The sequence below is a fragment of the Sciurus carolinensis genome, chromosome 3, assembly GCF_902686445.1.
Source record: "Sciurus carolinensis chromosome 3, mSciCar1.2, whole genome shotgun sequence".
NCBI lineage: Eukaryota > Metazoa > Chordata > Mammalia > Rodentia > Sciuridae > Sciurus > Sciurus carolinensis.
Genome location: NC_062215.1, coordinates 126,487,903 through 126,504,604, shown reverse-complemented (window position 1 = coordinate 126,504,604; position 16,702 = coordinate 126,487,903). Strand labels below are relative to the sequence as shown.

General features: G+C 39.3%; 1 protein-coding gene across 1 annotated transcript in view; it reads left to right on the top strand.

Moving 5' to 3' along the window:
• Pde11a (phosphodiesterase 11A) overlaps positions 1-16,702 on the top strand; it is a 378,401-nt gene that overhangs the window by 296,742 nt on the left and 64,957 nt on the right. The window contains exons 13-15 of the mRNA XM_047545134.1: positions 3,823-3,932; positions 12,291-12,381; positions 15,575-15,675. Of these exons, the coding sequence (XP_047401090.1) occupies positions 3,823-3,932; positions 12,291-12,381; positions 15,575-15,675 (302 nt within the window). The remainder of the gene's footprint in view (positions 1-3,822; positions 3,933-12,290; positions 12,382-15,574; positions 15,676-16,702) is intronic.

The following is a 16,702-nucleotide window of genomic DNA, read 5'->3' as shown; positions in this document are numbered from 1 at the left end:
ATGTAGTAGAAGGCTACACTCACCCCTACTTTTGCAGTAACCAGCATCCAGACTAAAGGACACCAACAAAAGAAAAGTCAGGTCACCCTGTGGTGAGGCCCAGAAATCTACCAGCACCACCCACACACTAGTGCAGGGTGAGCATTGTATCACTTTACTCTTAAAATGCTTGTTGTCTAACAAAGGTTACCTGAAACTTGAGGGAATATAGGGAAAAGGAATTCAGAGGAAACAGACAATTTGAGGAGTAGAAGGAGAACTATTATTAATATTTTCAGAAAGATAAAACTAATAATGCATCCATTGGAAAAGAATAGCATGCTGTTAGAAAAGGAATAGGACTAAATTCTTATAAATTAAAAACTTCTGGAAAGTAAGAAGAAAAATCTATATAGAAAATGGGAAAGAAGAGATTTTTAAAAATAAGGAAATCAACACAAGAAGTCGTTAGTGTTAGGGTTAGAGTTAGGGTTAGGGAGGGGGGCAAGAATGGAGGAAGGAAGGACTGTATAGAGGGAAAAAAAGGGGTGGGAGGGGTGGGGGGGGAAGGGAAAAAATAACAGAATGAATCAAACAACATTACCCTATGTAAATTTATGATTACACAAATGGTAAGCCTTTACGCCATGTACAAACAGAGAAACATCATGTATCCCATTTGTTTACAATAAAAAATAAATAAATAAATAAATAAATAAATAAATAAATAAAACACAAGAAGTCCAAATTTCAACCAACTGGAGTGCCAAATAGGACAAGAAAAATACTGAAGAGAAAATTAACAACAACAAGAATAAAATTAGAAAAATGTTGTACTGAAGAAGTAGAAAATCCAGATTAGGTTTATCATGAATATTTACTGAAAAAAGTCCAAAACCAAACCAAACATACCTTCGTGAAATTGATGGACACCGGGAATAGAGAGATGATTCTAAAAGAAAGAAAATCAAGTAACATTCATAGTATTAGATGATGGCAGGCTGAGGCAGGAGGATTCCAAATTCAAGGCCAGTCTGGGCACTGTCTCAAAATTTAAAAACACACAAACAAACAAACTAGGGATGTAGCTCAGTGCTAGAGCACCCCTAGTTTGAATCCCCAGTACTTAGGAAAAAAATCAAATCAAAGTATTAGGAATAAGAATGGCATATTCTCAAAAGCAACTTTGGGAGCTAGAGAACAACAGAGCAGTCCTTTGAAATTTTGAGTGAAACTGTTTCAACCTAGAATTGTTAGGCTAAGTAACAACTGAGTATGGGAATAGAATAGAATGAAGATATTTTTTCTGTCACACAAAGGCCCCAATACAATTCCCTCAGTGTTTAAAAAAAAAAGAAAAGAAAAATTTTCTCATGAAGCTCCTGGCAAATGAGCTTCTGCAAAATGAGAGTGAGATCTAGGAAAGGGCAAGGTGTGTAATGCAGGAGATAAGAGATCAACCCAGGAAGGGAAAGAGGAAGCCCTGAATAGGAGTCAGGGGAAGCCAGATCAGGTTACTCCCAAGACATACAGAATCAAAAGTGTGATACTTTTGACCCTCTTTAAATTGTTTTGAGAGGCATTTTACAGAGTTTGTGGGTAAGAAGACTGGGATGTTTCAAAGAAATCCTAACTCCAGCAAGTGAAAATATTTACATAAGAGAGGGAACAATCACTGTACACTAGTTGCCACAGCAGTGAGTCTTATCTATAGGCTGATATCAGGAGAGATCTGTGGGTGGATCACCCTGAGAGTGTGAAGGGAGGACATCACCTCTCATCTGCACTAGTCGTCATCCCTGGTTCAGGGCAGACTTTGACAGAAGTGCTCCTCTCTGCCTTGTACTAGCTGTGAGTCTTTGGGCATAGGACACATCCTTTCTCTGACTCAGTTTTCTCATCTATAACTGGGGATAATGATAGTTCTTACCTCAAAGGACTGTTATAAGAATTAAATAAGTTAAATAGCTAAAAGCTCTTAGGAGAAAGTTTGGTATGTAAGAAGGACCATGTAAGTATTGGGCGAATAACCAAATGCTAATACTATGTGTATAATATAGAGATATATGGTGGAAAGTCTACCAATTCAGGTTAAAAAAATTAAAGTGGATATCTTTGGGGATCAGAAAAGGGGAAGGATGAGGGACTACTGGCTTCTGATTTTAAGTCTTTTAGTATGATTCACTTAAAAAAAAAAAACTATTACAGATAATATTTTAACTAAAATAAGTTGAACATAGAAAACCAACAGCTACTGGGAGTGGTGGCACATTCCTGTAATTTCAGTGACTCAAGAGACCGAGACAGAAGGATCCCAAGTTTGAGGCCAGCCTGGGCAACTTAGCAAGAGCCTGGCTCAAAATAGCAAATAAATAAAAAGCTGGGGATGTAGTTCAGTGGTAGAGTACCCTTGGGCTCCATTACCAGTACCACAAAAGTAGAAGAGGAGGAGGAGGAGGAGGAGGAGGAGCTGGAGAAAGGAGGAAGAGAGGAGAAAGAAAGAGGGAGAGGGAGGGAGGGGGAGGGGAAAATAAGGAGGGAAGGAAAGAAGGAAGAAAGAAAGGAATAAAACAGACAAGACTAGCAGTCAATTCCAAACTTTGGAATGAAGGACACACACAAGCTTTGACATGAACTATTTCATATTTCCAGATCATTTCTTAGCATACCCATATTCCCTTTTTTCTATCCAAATGAAGCTTATGTTTTTCTGTATCTGTCAGAGGACCCAAGTCAATTTTAAAACTAAAATTGTCAACATGGGAACCTATTATTCATAGTTTTTTGGTCATAAAACCAATTAATTAAAAGTCAAAGTTTTCATTATTCTAAGAGAAAAGTTTTACTTACAGGTATTCGCCAGTGAGCCTGAATTTGAGGGAAAAACACACACGAAATCTGAAGCAATTTGAACTCTGTCCTCTTACCTCCTTATGAGGATTTTAATAAGTAATGAAATAGAAGACATGCAAAGTAAAAGGCAGGGTGGATTAAAAAAATTCAGAGACCTGCCTTCCCAGAGGTGCACTTCCTCTTCTAAACTAATGAAAGGACCAGTAGGAACCAAAGAACCATTGCCGTTCTTGCTTCTGTAATTCTATCAAACTGCTTCCAAAAGAAATCACATCACAGTTATGAGTTTCACACATGTGGCTACTAGAATAAGAAAAAAAAAAAAAAGAATTCCAAGTCACAGTTACTTGATTTGATCCTCAATCTGGGCTGCCTAATCCTCTTCCAAATTCAAGTTTTCAAGATACACACTGTCCTATTACCTGTATGAACTTAATCTGTCCACCAGTCTAATGTGAATTATTTTAAGATAATTTCCAGAATGACATTATACAACAATGTGAGTACTTCTAAGTTGTCTCTTTTAATATAAAAAAAAGGTTTTATTTTCTTTTACCTGCTCTCATTTGAATAGCATCTGGGGATACATCATTCAGTTTGTACTTCACAGGCCTCTATTGCCCTACAAATGAACATGATGCTCATCATTAAAATGTACAATAGCAAGACACACTTTGCCCTGGGTCTTTGCCAAACTGTTGCTGTATCTGGAGAGGATAACCTCTTCTCTTAAAAAGGGACCAAAATAATCTGAACTTTGTCCTGGTGTGGCAGCATTGGCCACTGTGACAGCAAGCTAATTCATCACTGTGGGGACCTGAGGCTGTGCTGCTGACCACTCAACCTACTGTCATCTAAGAGGGTGGCAGTTAATCATTTCCTTAAATGATGTGGGTATGAAAACAGAGCTGATGGTTGCTTGGCCCACTAACCTTATCCATCCGCCCTGCCCCCAGTAGTAACTGTTGCTGTTTTTCCCCTTCTTTGCAGACTGCTGGGTTTCAAGAGATTCTGACCGAGGTGGAAATTTTAGCGGTGATTGTGGGATGCCTGTGTCATGACCTGGACCACAGGGGAACCAACAATGCCTTCCAAGCTAAGTAAGTGTTCTAATTGTTGTTATTTTAATGCATTTGCCTTTCTGTTCCGAGCCAAAGGTGACCAGTGCTAAAGAGTAAAGCATTAATTTCTGGCATCGGAGGCCAAGGCCACGTAGGCTTGGGCGTGCATGTCAGGGGGCCCATCCATCTTTATAATTCCCTATTCTTCTTTTAATTGCAAATTTGCCCTTCATGTCACGCTTGTTGATTTGGTCTGTCTCTGTTGACCTCAGTCAGAGAACCAAGCTCAGATTTTAAAGGGTCTACTGTTTTCCCTTTCAGAATATTTGCCTTCATGGTGTGACTCGCTTCTACTCTCAAATGTGGTTTTAGACTATTAAAATAAAAGCAGTCGTAGGGAATTTTATGAAGCAAAATATTTCTTTCTTCCCCAATATAATCGCTTCCAGGATCCCATTAATGTTGAATATGTATAAATTGTAGTGAAGTAAGTCACATATAGGAGTGTGGTCTTTGCCCTTCTCCTCTGGATTCCCATGGAAAAGTAGAAAACAGACAAAAGAATTGCATAAATACAGGGGTATGTAGGCAAGTATTTGACCCTCACATCATGTGCATGGATAGAATAATCTGTTGCTAAGCAAGTGGGGCTGATCAAGACAGCTGTTGCTTGATGGAGCACACTACGGCCAAAATCACAGAACTTAGGGGCACTGGAAATATGACCAAATCCATTTCTCTGGAATCTGGATCAGTTTTCAGTTCTTTTTTACTATCTATTTGCAAACACAATGATACAGGAGGTCAGAGGATGGAGAGAAAAGTTTTGGGATAGGGAGACCGGGGAAGGCTGCAACAAGAAGGTGAGATTAACTTTCAGATTACTGATTCCAAAGTCCCCAGAAGGGGTTGACCTCTAGTATCTGAAACTTCAACAGCCTCCTCTATGTCAGCAGGTTGCTTTTCATTTTAAATGCATAGGCCTCGAATTTCGAAGGATTTTTGGTCCCTAAACACCTATCCTTGGAGTCCTTGACCCTTGCATGTGCTCCTGATACACACATTCAACTAGTAGATGAATTTTGATTTTGTGTCCTTTTCTATTCATCCTACATCCTATAGCCCACCAATTCAATATCTGAATTCATATATTTACTTCTCAATATCCAATATTGTATAATTTCTTGACCCTCTTAAAGTTTTGTGGCATCCATTCTGGGAAGGGGGGAGGAAAAAAAACATTTTTCAGTCGAATTCAATCTCTTGCTACTTTTCCTAGACTTGTAAAGGCTTTGAGGGAAAATGTGACAGTTGTGAGAGTTTGTAACTCATCAGATATCTATTCTCCCAACTCAGCTGAGTGCTCAGCATTCCCCGCCAATCTTTCCGTATCTCCAGTCAGCTCTGTCCCTCGTTTCTCTTAGCAGTTCCATATACCAAATGTCCTCACTTCCTAAACCACCCCCTCCTTCCTGCCTCCCCCACCCCACTCAGCAGATCACCTTGCCTCCTACATCACAGAGAAAATTGAGGCCATCAATCGAGAACTCACTCAATTTCCTCCCCTGCCACCTACAAACTTATCTATCCATCCCATCCTTTCCCTCTTCCCTCCTATCTCAGAGAAAATGCAGTCCTTCCCTGATCTGAGGCTGGTCCCTCCACCTCTGCTTTGGATCCCTTCTTTGCTTTCTCCTATGGGGCTTTGCACCATCCATCTCTCTCTCCTCTGGATCTACTTCCTCCTTTCTACTGGTGCCCTGAATCCTATTCGTATGAACAGTTCTCCCCCATCTTGAAAAAGCCCACCTCAATCCTCACTTCTTCCTCCAGCTTAAGTTCTAATTTTCCTTCTTCCCTTCCCAGTCAACCTTCTTGGAGGGTTTTCCAGGTTTGCGGTCATCACTCCCCTCCAAACCTACCCTCCTAGTTGCAGTTCTATCTCATGGAAGAAACTACCCTCAGTAATGTCACCAACGGCCCCAAAGCTGCGGGACTCTTTTATTGTCCTTTCTTTCTTGGCCCTTCTTGCCATGAGACATATTTTGCCATTCCATCCATTCAAACTCTCTTCCTTTTTCTCTCAAAGATTTTAATCCTCCTTTATGGTCTTCTTTCTCCTTTGCTTCAAGCCATCTGCCCCTGCCTGGCCTTCACTGCTGATGTTGTCTCCTGTCTCTCTCCTGCTCTTTCTCACCCATGTGGGGCCTCCACCCATCTGCTGATGAACCCCAAATCCATAATTGAACTATAATTCACAGCTTATGTCCAGGCACTTTGGCAGCTGCTTAAGTGGGAAAGTCCCACCATCATCTCATTCCCAGTCTTTTTTTCCATACGTGTCTCTTTCTCTTCTGTCTCTGCAATTGACCTCACCAGAAATCTGTGAGTCACCAGACTCCCTCCTTGGCACCCCTCAGAGGGGGACCCCCTCCTCAGCATCCTCTGCCTCTGTAACTACTTCCTCTTGGCCTTTGTTCTCAATTGCTGCAAACAAGAGTCCAACTTTCATCAATTCACAAAGTTTATCAGGCCCCTCCCCTGCTTGAAAGTCATCCCTGGGCTTCCTGTGACTTTGAGGACAATGTTCAAATCCTTAGGTTAGCACCATAATATCCAAATCAGGATCTTTCCCATTTCTCTGACCCAGCACCCACTCACCCTAGTCCACCCCACAAGGATCATAGGGGAAACTTTCAATGGGATCCTGTAATTCACATCTCTCCTCTGCTTAATGTACTGTTTTCTCTTCCTGGAATGACCTTCCTCTTCTTTCCCCAAAACTCCTCTGACTGACTTTTCAAAAGTGTGCATCTTACTCTATTTTAGTGGCTGATTTACAAGTACATCTCCCCTTCTTCTTTAGTACCTGCAACTAAACAGTGCCAGGAACATAATAAGTACACAGTACATGCTTGCTAAATGTGTGACTGATAAATGCATAATAATTTTATCTTATTTTAATATGTCTTTTCAATAGAATTTCCTGATTTCTTAAATACACATCACCTCTTATGAATTACTATAAAACATAGTTTTAAAGACATAGGTTTGATGTTTCACTAAAGACATGGATACCACTGAAGTGTGAACCATACTTGCTTTCATTACAGGGTCTCAGACAGTTCCTTATTCTGAGTTCTTGTTTCTGCATTTCATTGTATTTTAAGGATTCCTCTCTTGCCCACTGACAATGGGATGTATCATTCCCCTAGCAACTTCTCTCCAGCCCCCTACCATTCTACCACTTACTACATAAAGAAGAGCTAAATGTGTTAGAATAAAGTCTGTAAAACAAGAGTGAGTACCTGTGGGTTCTTTTAATAGCAAAGTTCATGATAGTTGTACTCAGATAATAACAGCCCCTCCCAGGCCACAGGCAGTTGTGCATCACACGAAAAGAGGCAGCTCTTCTTGGTGGTTGATCCCTCCGCTGTTTAGACCAACAGTACACACCTAATCAAAGATTGACCAATCGGATTTTAACTCCCAGAATTTGGTAGTTGGATTACCATGATATTGAATAAGTTAACCGAGGGATACAAGCTGCAGGTCCATGCAGACTTGGGAGCTGAGGATGCCATTTTGGGAAAGCCATGATGACCGCATCCCAAGTGATTGACAAAAAGAAGGCTGGTCTAGAGAGAGAGAGAAAAGAATGAAACTGATCTTTCAGGTCACTTGTATAAGACTAAACAACTTTCACAACACATATTAGACATTGTCATTGATACTAAATTTCAATTCTTGCTTTTCTTTTTTTTTTTTTTTTTTTTTACATCTAATGTCACATGATCAAATCTGTTTGTTCTGTACTGGTATGGTGTACTTCTCAGGATGACTAACCTTGTATGCAATTTACCAGCTCATGAGATATCCATCAGCCATGCACCTACCTAATGGAGTCACTTTTGAACTTAGGACACTTAATGCCAATACCACCTCACCTCAGTTAAGACTTCCTTTGATAAAGAATGTTGAAAGAGACTTTTTACATCATGGTGAAAAACTAACTTTTTATTGACTAGGATAAGGTTCATTCAGAAAGTGTACCATTGTTTAGAAGATCCTTAGGAAGAAACCAATGTATTTTTCTCTTTTTCTGTTCCCCAGTGATTAAGTTTCTGTGTTCAAAGCCCTGTGCTAGGCATTATGGGAGAAATAAGGATGTATAGCAAACAGTCCCTTCTCTTCAAATGTTTCACAGTGTAATTCCAGCCTTTCAAGTGATTTGGAAATGGAATTTAAATGCACCAATTATTATGGAGCAAAGCATATGCTACCTTTTTTCATATATAAGGCTATAAAGAAACAGGAGACATTTAGCAAGGGACAAATTACTATATAAAATGCAAAATGCCTCTACAATAAAAGTGTGACTTTAGTTAGAGTACGATTTGATTTATACTCTTAGCCTTTCTGATAAGTGAACCTCTGCATTTTCATATTTTATTCTTAATTTTTAAGCATTAGAGTGCGTGCTGGGAATGATCAATAGGTAAAGAGGGCAGCAGTACCACGGTGCCTTGAAATTGCTCTGTTCACACCTCTCCCTGTTTTCTCCAGGGACAGCGTTCCCCACTCATCCCCCTCTCTATTACAGCTGCCCCCGATGATTAAATATCAGTACCGAGCAGCTTTGTAGTATATTCTCCTAGGAGACTTCTTCTATTCATTTCTAGCATAATCTCTTATACTCATTTCTTGGGAATGAAAACCCATCTTGTCGCTTTCGGCCAGGTCCCAGAAGTGAAATACTGGGGCACATTAATCTGCCATGACAGCCTAATCCCATTCCTCACCACCTCCCAACAACTCTCAATTTCCTAATTACTTTTCATAGTTTTCCTTTTTAAACTTTCCTGTAAGCCATGGCTGCATGCTGCCATTAAGCCTTTTTTCAGAGAATATGCATATCTAGGGAAGTTATGAATGTCCATTTCAATTACCTGGTGCCTGTAGAAGGAGAATTTGCACTTTGACTTTTCTTTTTAAAATTTTCCTTGGTGTTCTGCCTGTCCAAAACTGAAAAACTTCAGTATGTAGGATGACCTCATGAACAACACATCATGGCTACTCACATGTATAAATGTTCTGTGTTTTTTCTCCTCCCTCGCATTCTACATATATATTTTCGTATTTTCACTGCTACATATTATGGATATATTTACCACAGACAACTAACATGAGATATGACATCAAAGTCAATTTATTCCACATGTGATTGATTTGGGTTTTATTTTCATGTTTTACATGAAAATGTGGAGATATACCTTTACACAAAGATATTACATGGAAGACATGGCCTCTTTAAAAAATGGCTCAATTAAGAGTGGATACTGTTCCTCTTCTGCACAATCACAATGGTGTATTTTCACATACTGAGGCCTCTGAGAAATCCCACAATACAGAAACAGTTCAAATTTTTAAAGCAAGCATTTCCCAAACTTATTTGATCATGGATCTTTGTTTTATTTCTGCCCTTTATACCATTTAACATTTAAAAGAAACTAGTATTCTGTGGAACACGTTCAACAACTCATCCTAACAGACAGGCTTACTTTCTACCACCTGTGTCAAGGTTTATGACTCTGGATTTTGCTTCTGGTGGTCCCAGAAGTGCACAGTGTGTAATGATAGGTGTAGGCAACCTTCTCAGTAGGGCTTGGCTGGAGAACGAGGCACTGACAGGCTTGAAAGTCTTAGAAATTCCCACAGGGACAGAATCTAATTGTATAAATTAGAGATCCATATGGAAATAATCTTGCTTAACTCATTTTTCTATAGAAAACTCAAAGTAGAGTTAGTACCATACTCCCTCCTCTGGATGCTAACACAGCACCTTGCTGCAGAAAGGTGAGCATTTTTAATGCAAGACTGGTCAGAGAAAGTCCCCAGCACAATTATAATGGAGTGTGCAAGCTTTCTGAAGATAAGAGCCCTGAGTCATGTATCTTCCTATTCCAGCCTGGGGCCTGGCATAATAAGAGTCATCAGTGCTTGTTGACTGAATTGAATGAATGATAGATGGATGAATGGATGCATGAATCACAATGTCTTCCTGCACTTTCATGCATTAATACAGTCCAGTTGCAAAATCTACCTATCTTCTATAACTGAGTTAGTATTGTGTGAGGGTAGCCAGAATGTAAGATGGAAATACTGAAAGGAACAAAGAGAAACTCTGAAAAGGAAGATGCCCAAAACATGGATGGTCACATAGCTGCTTTTGTGCAAACACCCTGAGAGCCCTTGAATGAAGAACAGCAGTTCAGAAGTTACCTGGACATGGGAGAGAGGGAGAAGCACATCATAGGGAGCCTCAGTGTGCTTGCTATAAGTTGTTCCTTGGCTAAAGGAGGAAACAGTCCTTATTCACCTCGAGAAAAAAAAATTGAAGTGACCTGTCACCATATAGCTAATTTCTTGTGTGGGATCTACTCAATCAATATGAATAAAGAAAGAGATAATATTTTGCATCTTGAGTCTACCTCTCATCAATGCCTCTGTCATGAGGATTCACTGATATCATTAAGTGTGGTGTATTTGAGCATGACTGGTTGATGGTCTCGAATCACAGGAATCTGAGCTTGTGGTTAGCAGTTACACTAGTAGAATTCTGAATTAAATTTTGAAATCTTCTTTCATTGGTGACACCAGCTTGTTAAAGTGGAGAATAAAATACCAGAAATGTCTGTTATAATTATCATTCTCATTAGATAATAAGAAGAAGCTTAAAGACTTGGATTCAAATCTAGGACTGATACTAGCTAGCTCTGTGACCTTAGCAGCCTGTGTTTTCATAGAAATGAACTCTATGTAAGATTTAATGTTAGCTACTACAAATAATAGTAAATATCACTAAAACTGGCCTAATGAATTTTCACTTATTAGATAATATAGATTAAAGCAAGTTTTAAAGAAATAACATATACGTGATTAAAATCTCATGCCCCCTTTGTTAACCCTCTTCATCATAATCCCTACTAACCCTAACACCCTTGCTATTTCTAACATGTGGTCAGCTCTGCATCTTTCCAAGGATCACAGGGCCTCTGTACCCCAGAAACTGACCAAGGTCTTGGGCTGCCTCACACTGAAGGTCGAGGGCACCTTGGTTCTGAAATCCTTCACGTTGCGCTTAGATATAGTCTTTTTCTCCTCTCACTAGTGGGACAGGTTGTGAGCTGTCAATCTCCAGTACTTCCAAGTTAAGGTCAAAATTTCCTTTCAATGTCCAAGTCCCTGCAATAGGCAAGAAAAGTACACGGGGACCTGGATGGATGCTCAATCTGATCCCGATTGCCCTTTAAACTTGGGTATTCTCTAGGTCTCTCTCTCTCATCTCCTAAGATATTCTAACTCTTTAAATGAACACTTTATTGAACTTAACATTATTCAGGGATGGGTTGTTTCACATAAATAAAATTTATAAATTACTCAAAAAAATTCCTTCAAGAATCAATTTAACATTTTGTTGATTTAAAATGGAAATATCCATACATATTTTAACTATTGATTAATAATCAATATAAACTACAATCTACTCCATACCAGGTACTGTGATAGGCACTTTAAATATTTCATTATAGTCTTCTAAATAACAGGTGAGGTAGATAGTACTATCATAATTTTGGAGACAAAGGAACTGAGCGGTAAAGCAGCCAAGTCACTGTCCAAATGATGTTGCTCTACCGAGTGGAAGAAGAGCTGAAATTTTGCTCCAAATCCAGAAAACGTTGTAGAGTTCTACAGAGATATCTCAGTGTGACTGGGGACTGGGAAACCATAACAGAAGGTCATCAACCTCATACATAGAGTGGATAAAGTGCACTCTGCAGAATATTCACAAGGTCTTTTCCTATGGAAATTCAAATACACAAGCTACACAAGCAGTTACCTGAGAAAGTATCTGCTTACAGTTCTTTGTCATAAGTGGGAAAAACAGATACAACTTGGTACAAAAGAGGTGCTCTGAACCCTCAGAACACATACAATGTTTAGTTCAGGAAGACTACACTCATCTCAGAGCCAGAAATCCTGCCTCCTACCACCATACACTTAGGATGGACCTGGAACTCTATTCTAGTATTTGTATTGTTGTTTTGTGCATTATTTTTTCTTATGATCATTTTTAATCTCTCTTACTTATCTGTAAATTTCTTAGAGGCAGGGACTGTGCCTTATTAGTCACATATCATCTGCAGCATCCAGCCTAACACAGAAAGTTCTTGAATGGCCTGCTTTAGAGATGATAAGCTACACAAGCAGTTACCTGAGAAATTATCTGTTTACAGTTCTTTGTCACAAGTGGGAAAAACAGTTAGATACAAAAAGCTGGTGTGGGGACAGTCAAGTTGAAGATCCCTGCTCACTCAGTCTTTGGTCCTCTTTCAGGAGTGGCTCTGCACTGGCCCAACTCTATGGAACCTCGGCTACCTTGGAACATCACCATTTTAACCACGCCGTGATGATCCTTCAGAGTGAGGTAGGAACTGCTCCACTTCTCCCCTCAACAGAGGACCAGATACATGCTTCCTACCTCTCTTTCTTTGTAGTGCCATAGGTAGATACAGAGAAGGAAAAACATAAATGTAAGTCAAACTACTGGGCCTTCGTGGCTTTTTTGGATCTTTCAGATGCCTGACTAAGGACCTTGTTCAAATTCTTCCTGAGCTGATTCATTTGGATTTCCTTATGGTTAGAAGGCTTTGCAGACTCACTTGCAGGCTAACAGGCCTATATAGACTGTCTGTCATCAGAGCTTGATCTTGCCTTCCTTAAGGAACATGGAAGCACACTGAGTGATTGGATCTGAGAACTAAGTGGCCCAACATTCCCATTTTGTGAAAACACAAAAACCATTTTAAAAGATGGTGAAGCAAAAACAGGGTGAGAAAGTTACACTTTAATAGAAACCTATAAAAGATAAAAGAATTTAAAATTGCTGGTGGGACCACTTTGAAAGTGAGAACTGCAACTAAAAATAAGACCCAGGGCTGATGCCATATGCCTTATTTTGCTTCCCGTGGCAATGCGAGAGTCAGAAGTAGTTGGAATTTTATATTTTTAGCTTTCCGTGGAGAAAAACAGAGACCACTAACTGACTCTGGCTGAGGCGTCTTAGTTTTAAATTGCCAGGAAAGGATCTGTTTAATTTTCTGCAGGCGTACAGACTTTTTTTTTTTTTTTTTAGGCCAGGAAGGGATCATCTGTTCCCCATTATTTGTCAGTTCTCTAGCTGTGCCATTAATTATTATTATTATCATCATTAAGGCCCTGCTTCGCTGGAATAGCATCATTAAATATGGAGGTTCTTTTTTTTTTTTTTTTCCTCCAGACTATTTTGAGAAAGCTTGTCTTTTGCAATATCATGAAAGCCTTCGACCCCATAAAGGAGAGTCAACGCTCCTGCAAGGCCAGCCTGCTGGGGGCGATGTATTTTCAGTTGGGAAAGAAATACCCAGGGTTAGGCTCTCAGTTAGCAAACATGCTAACTGAATTTTCCTTTAAAAGCTACATATTAGCTGAGTGCTCTCGAAGAGGGAAGTGGAAAGGGGGCACTTTGGCCATCTTTTCTGTACTGGCAAACATGGCCTATTTATACCTCTGACCCCAGAAAGCCCCACCTTCATAATAACAAGGATTAAAAACAGAAGTAAGTTTCCCAGTCCCTCAGAATCTGTGTTCATACAGACAACACCTTGACGGCCCTTCTCTCTGGGTTCTAATGAGTGATGGTGATCAATAGTAATGAAGCCTTGTACTGAGCGTCCACTTTGTGCAGCACTGCCCTGGCGCTGCCATGTCTCCTTCTGTCCTGCCCATCAGAAAGGCAGAAATGCAGGCAACTTTATTGTCCATTTTCCAAATGATGCACAAGCATAGACACCCTGGATGGCTTGAGGAATTTTCTTTCCATCAGCTCCACACTCACTGCCTCCCTACACAAAGGGTAGAAGCCCTGTTGCAGGGAGATTCAACTCCACTTCAGGGACCAAACCTTAAGGCATTGTGCAAGGCCATTTGCATATAAACTATACCCTGATGCAAATTAACGTCTTTCTTTTTTTAACGAAAGCAGATCTGGCTAGCTTTGTTACTCTGGTCTCTGGAAATCATATTAGTTACATAAGTCCTTTAAAAGCAGTAAAATGCACACCCTTACAAAATAACCAGGATCCTCAAGTTCAGACCAGTTTTCTCCTTGTTTGGATGTTGACTTTTCCTAATCCTTGCTTCTCAAGGCTGTATTTCTTTCACCAGAGGCTGTGTGACTTAATCCAGGTGGCTGTTTTTTCTGTAGCTTCTGGCCATTTTCCCCCAGGCACTGGAATTGGTTCATGGGACAATTCTGGGGGAGAAAAACATAGGCAGAATTATGGTGTAGTTACTAGTTACTTGTCTTCTTAATGGCTGAATTAAGGGTCTGAAAGAGTTCATTTTGAAATTATTATTAATATTGGACCTGGTCCCAGGTGGAACCAATATAGTCTTTAGGAATGGAGAGTTCACCCAATGAGATAGATTAACTCAGGGGAGCAGATTATCATCTAGTGCCTAAAGAGATAATTTACTAATTGATATTCAGGTTTCCTGAAATAATTGATGTTCTTCTCATTGAAGAATTGTTGATAATCAGACAGTCATTTGCCCCTTTCCTTCTCTACCATCTCTTGGTTCTCAACAGTAGGTTAAAATTTGCCCGTTGCAGGTCACAAGCTTACAAGTTCATATTTCATGCTGGAAAAAATCTGAAAAATGAAAGCAAATTAAGTAACTTGTTTGTTACAATTCAGAAGGCTTTTTCACTTTACTAAAAAGCAAATTTTGATAAAAACAAGAATGCTTTTCAAAGGTGTGGAGATAAAGCTGCAATTGCAACTTTTCTTGGGTAAAAGTCATCTTTATGGTCTGGCTGTTTTAAGAACAATGGCTTATATATCCTAGCTATTCATTAACTATTTCACTGTACTGAGTTTAATCTACCACACCCTTCATCAAAGTGTGTCCTAACAGTTGGATGCAGGGTCCCTCAACTTCAGCAGCATTGACATGTTGGGCCAGGTTGGTCTTTGCTGTGGGGAGTCTCCTGTGCATTATAAGATGTTTAGGAGCATCCCTGGCCTCTCCCAGTAAATACCAGCAACACCCCTATCCAGCTGTGACCATCAAAAATGTCTCCAGATGTTGCCAAAAGTCCCCATTGTCTAATGGTTTTTTATCATCCTTCAAGTCACTAATTGCCGTAGCAAGTGTCTCCAGAATATCAGTTAAACCTTTATTAGTGAAACTAGTATTCATTTAAGGGTCAGAAAGATTTCAAAAATTTTGCCAACTTCTCAAAAATGCATTTCTATAGGAAACACAGTCACATGGAGTTGTTGGCACAAACATTCATAAGAGAAGTTCAAATATTTTCACATTTTTCCCTTTGACACTAAACACATGATAAAGGGCCCCTCAGTAGAACTCTTCAAATGTGATTCACCTTCTGGCTTTGCTGAGTTTGCCAAGGAATCTATATTTGTATGAAATTTTATTAAGCTTTTTAAAAATGATTTTTTTTTCATGTTCCTGTGTTTTTTTGTTTGTTTGTTTGTTTTAATATAGGAAAAACATATAATCGACAACCACAGAGTTAATGATGTCTTTTGTGACTTTTTACTTTCTCATTACAGGGTCACAACATCTTTGCTAATTTGTCCTCCCAGGAATATAGTGACCTTATGCAGCTTTTGAAGCAGTCAATATTAGCAACAGACCTCACGCTGTACTTTGAGTAGGTATTGGCATTTGATCTATTTGACAAATGAATATCTGAAGTTCCATCTTATAATTAATTTTCAGGTCCAGATTGGGGGTTGCCTGTTATTTCAGCACTGATATCAATGTTTAAAAGGGCTAAATTTTTTAATTTTGTTTTTTCCTTTGAAGTTCATTAGGGTGGTATGTTTAAGCCAAGAGATTCAGGCTACAATGGCAAGATTTATATCTTTTTTTTTTTTTCTGTTTTATGAATCTTATTTGGAACTCTTGACTCTGAAACTAAATGATAGTCACTTTTATTTTAGATACTGCCTAAAATTGCTATTTTAGACTATTATTTATGACAGATCTATAATGGCACTGATGAGGATGATGATGACATGAAAACTATTTGTTGATGAAAGGTTGGCTAAAAATCCAAGCTTCACTCTATTTCTCTATTTATCTTTCTCAGAAGAGGCGTCTCCCTTTTTTCTACAGTTCAGGCCTTTCTCGGAGCAGAAAATTCCATCCCTTCCCTTTGCAGTGCTCCTTTGTGTACCACCTCTTTTAGCAGCCTGGAAATGTCTTCCTCCTCTGCTATATACAGTCCTCTCCTCTCTTAAAGACCAAACAACTTCTCTCCCTTATGAAATGATTTCGCTTGTACCTATGAAGATCTTTAATTGCTTTTCAACTTGTTTATTTTACTACTTTGTTTTAGAAGAATAGAGCACATTAGGTCCTCTATTTTCTTAATATCCATTCATATTGTGAGAGCAAAGTCCACCTCCACATTCTACCAAACTTTTATTCTTTGATATTTTCTAGCTTTGTCTGAGACAACTGCAGGTCTATAAACTTTTCATTGGCAATTCTACTCCCTTTGCTTCAGCTGCTTTCTCTCTCCTTTTCCAGATCCCTTATAAATTTCCCTTCCCCTTTTTCCTACATTTGAGTTCTTGAACCCATGTTCTTTCTCCACTGAGATCACTCCACTGGCCTCACTTCTGTGTTATCTCAATGTAGGATATCGTCTGATGAAGAGGACTCTGAAGTGC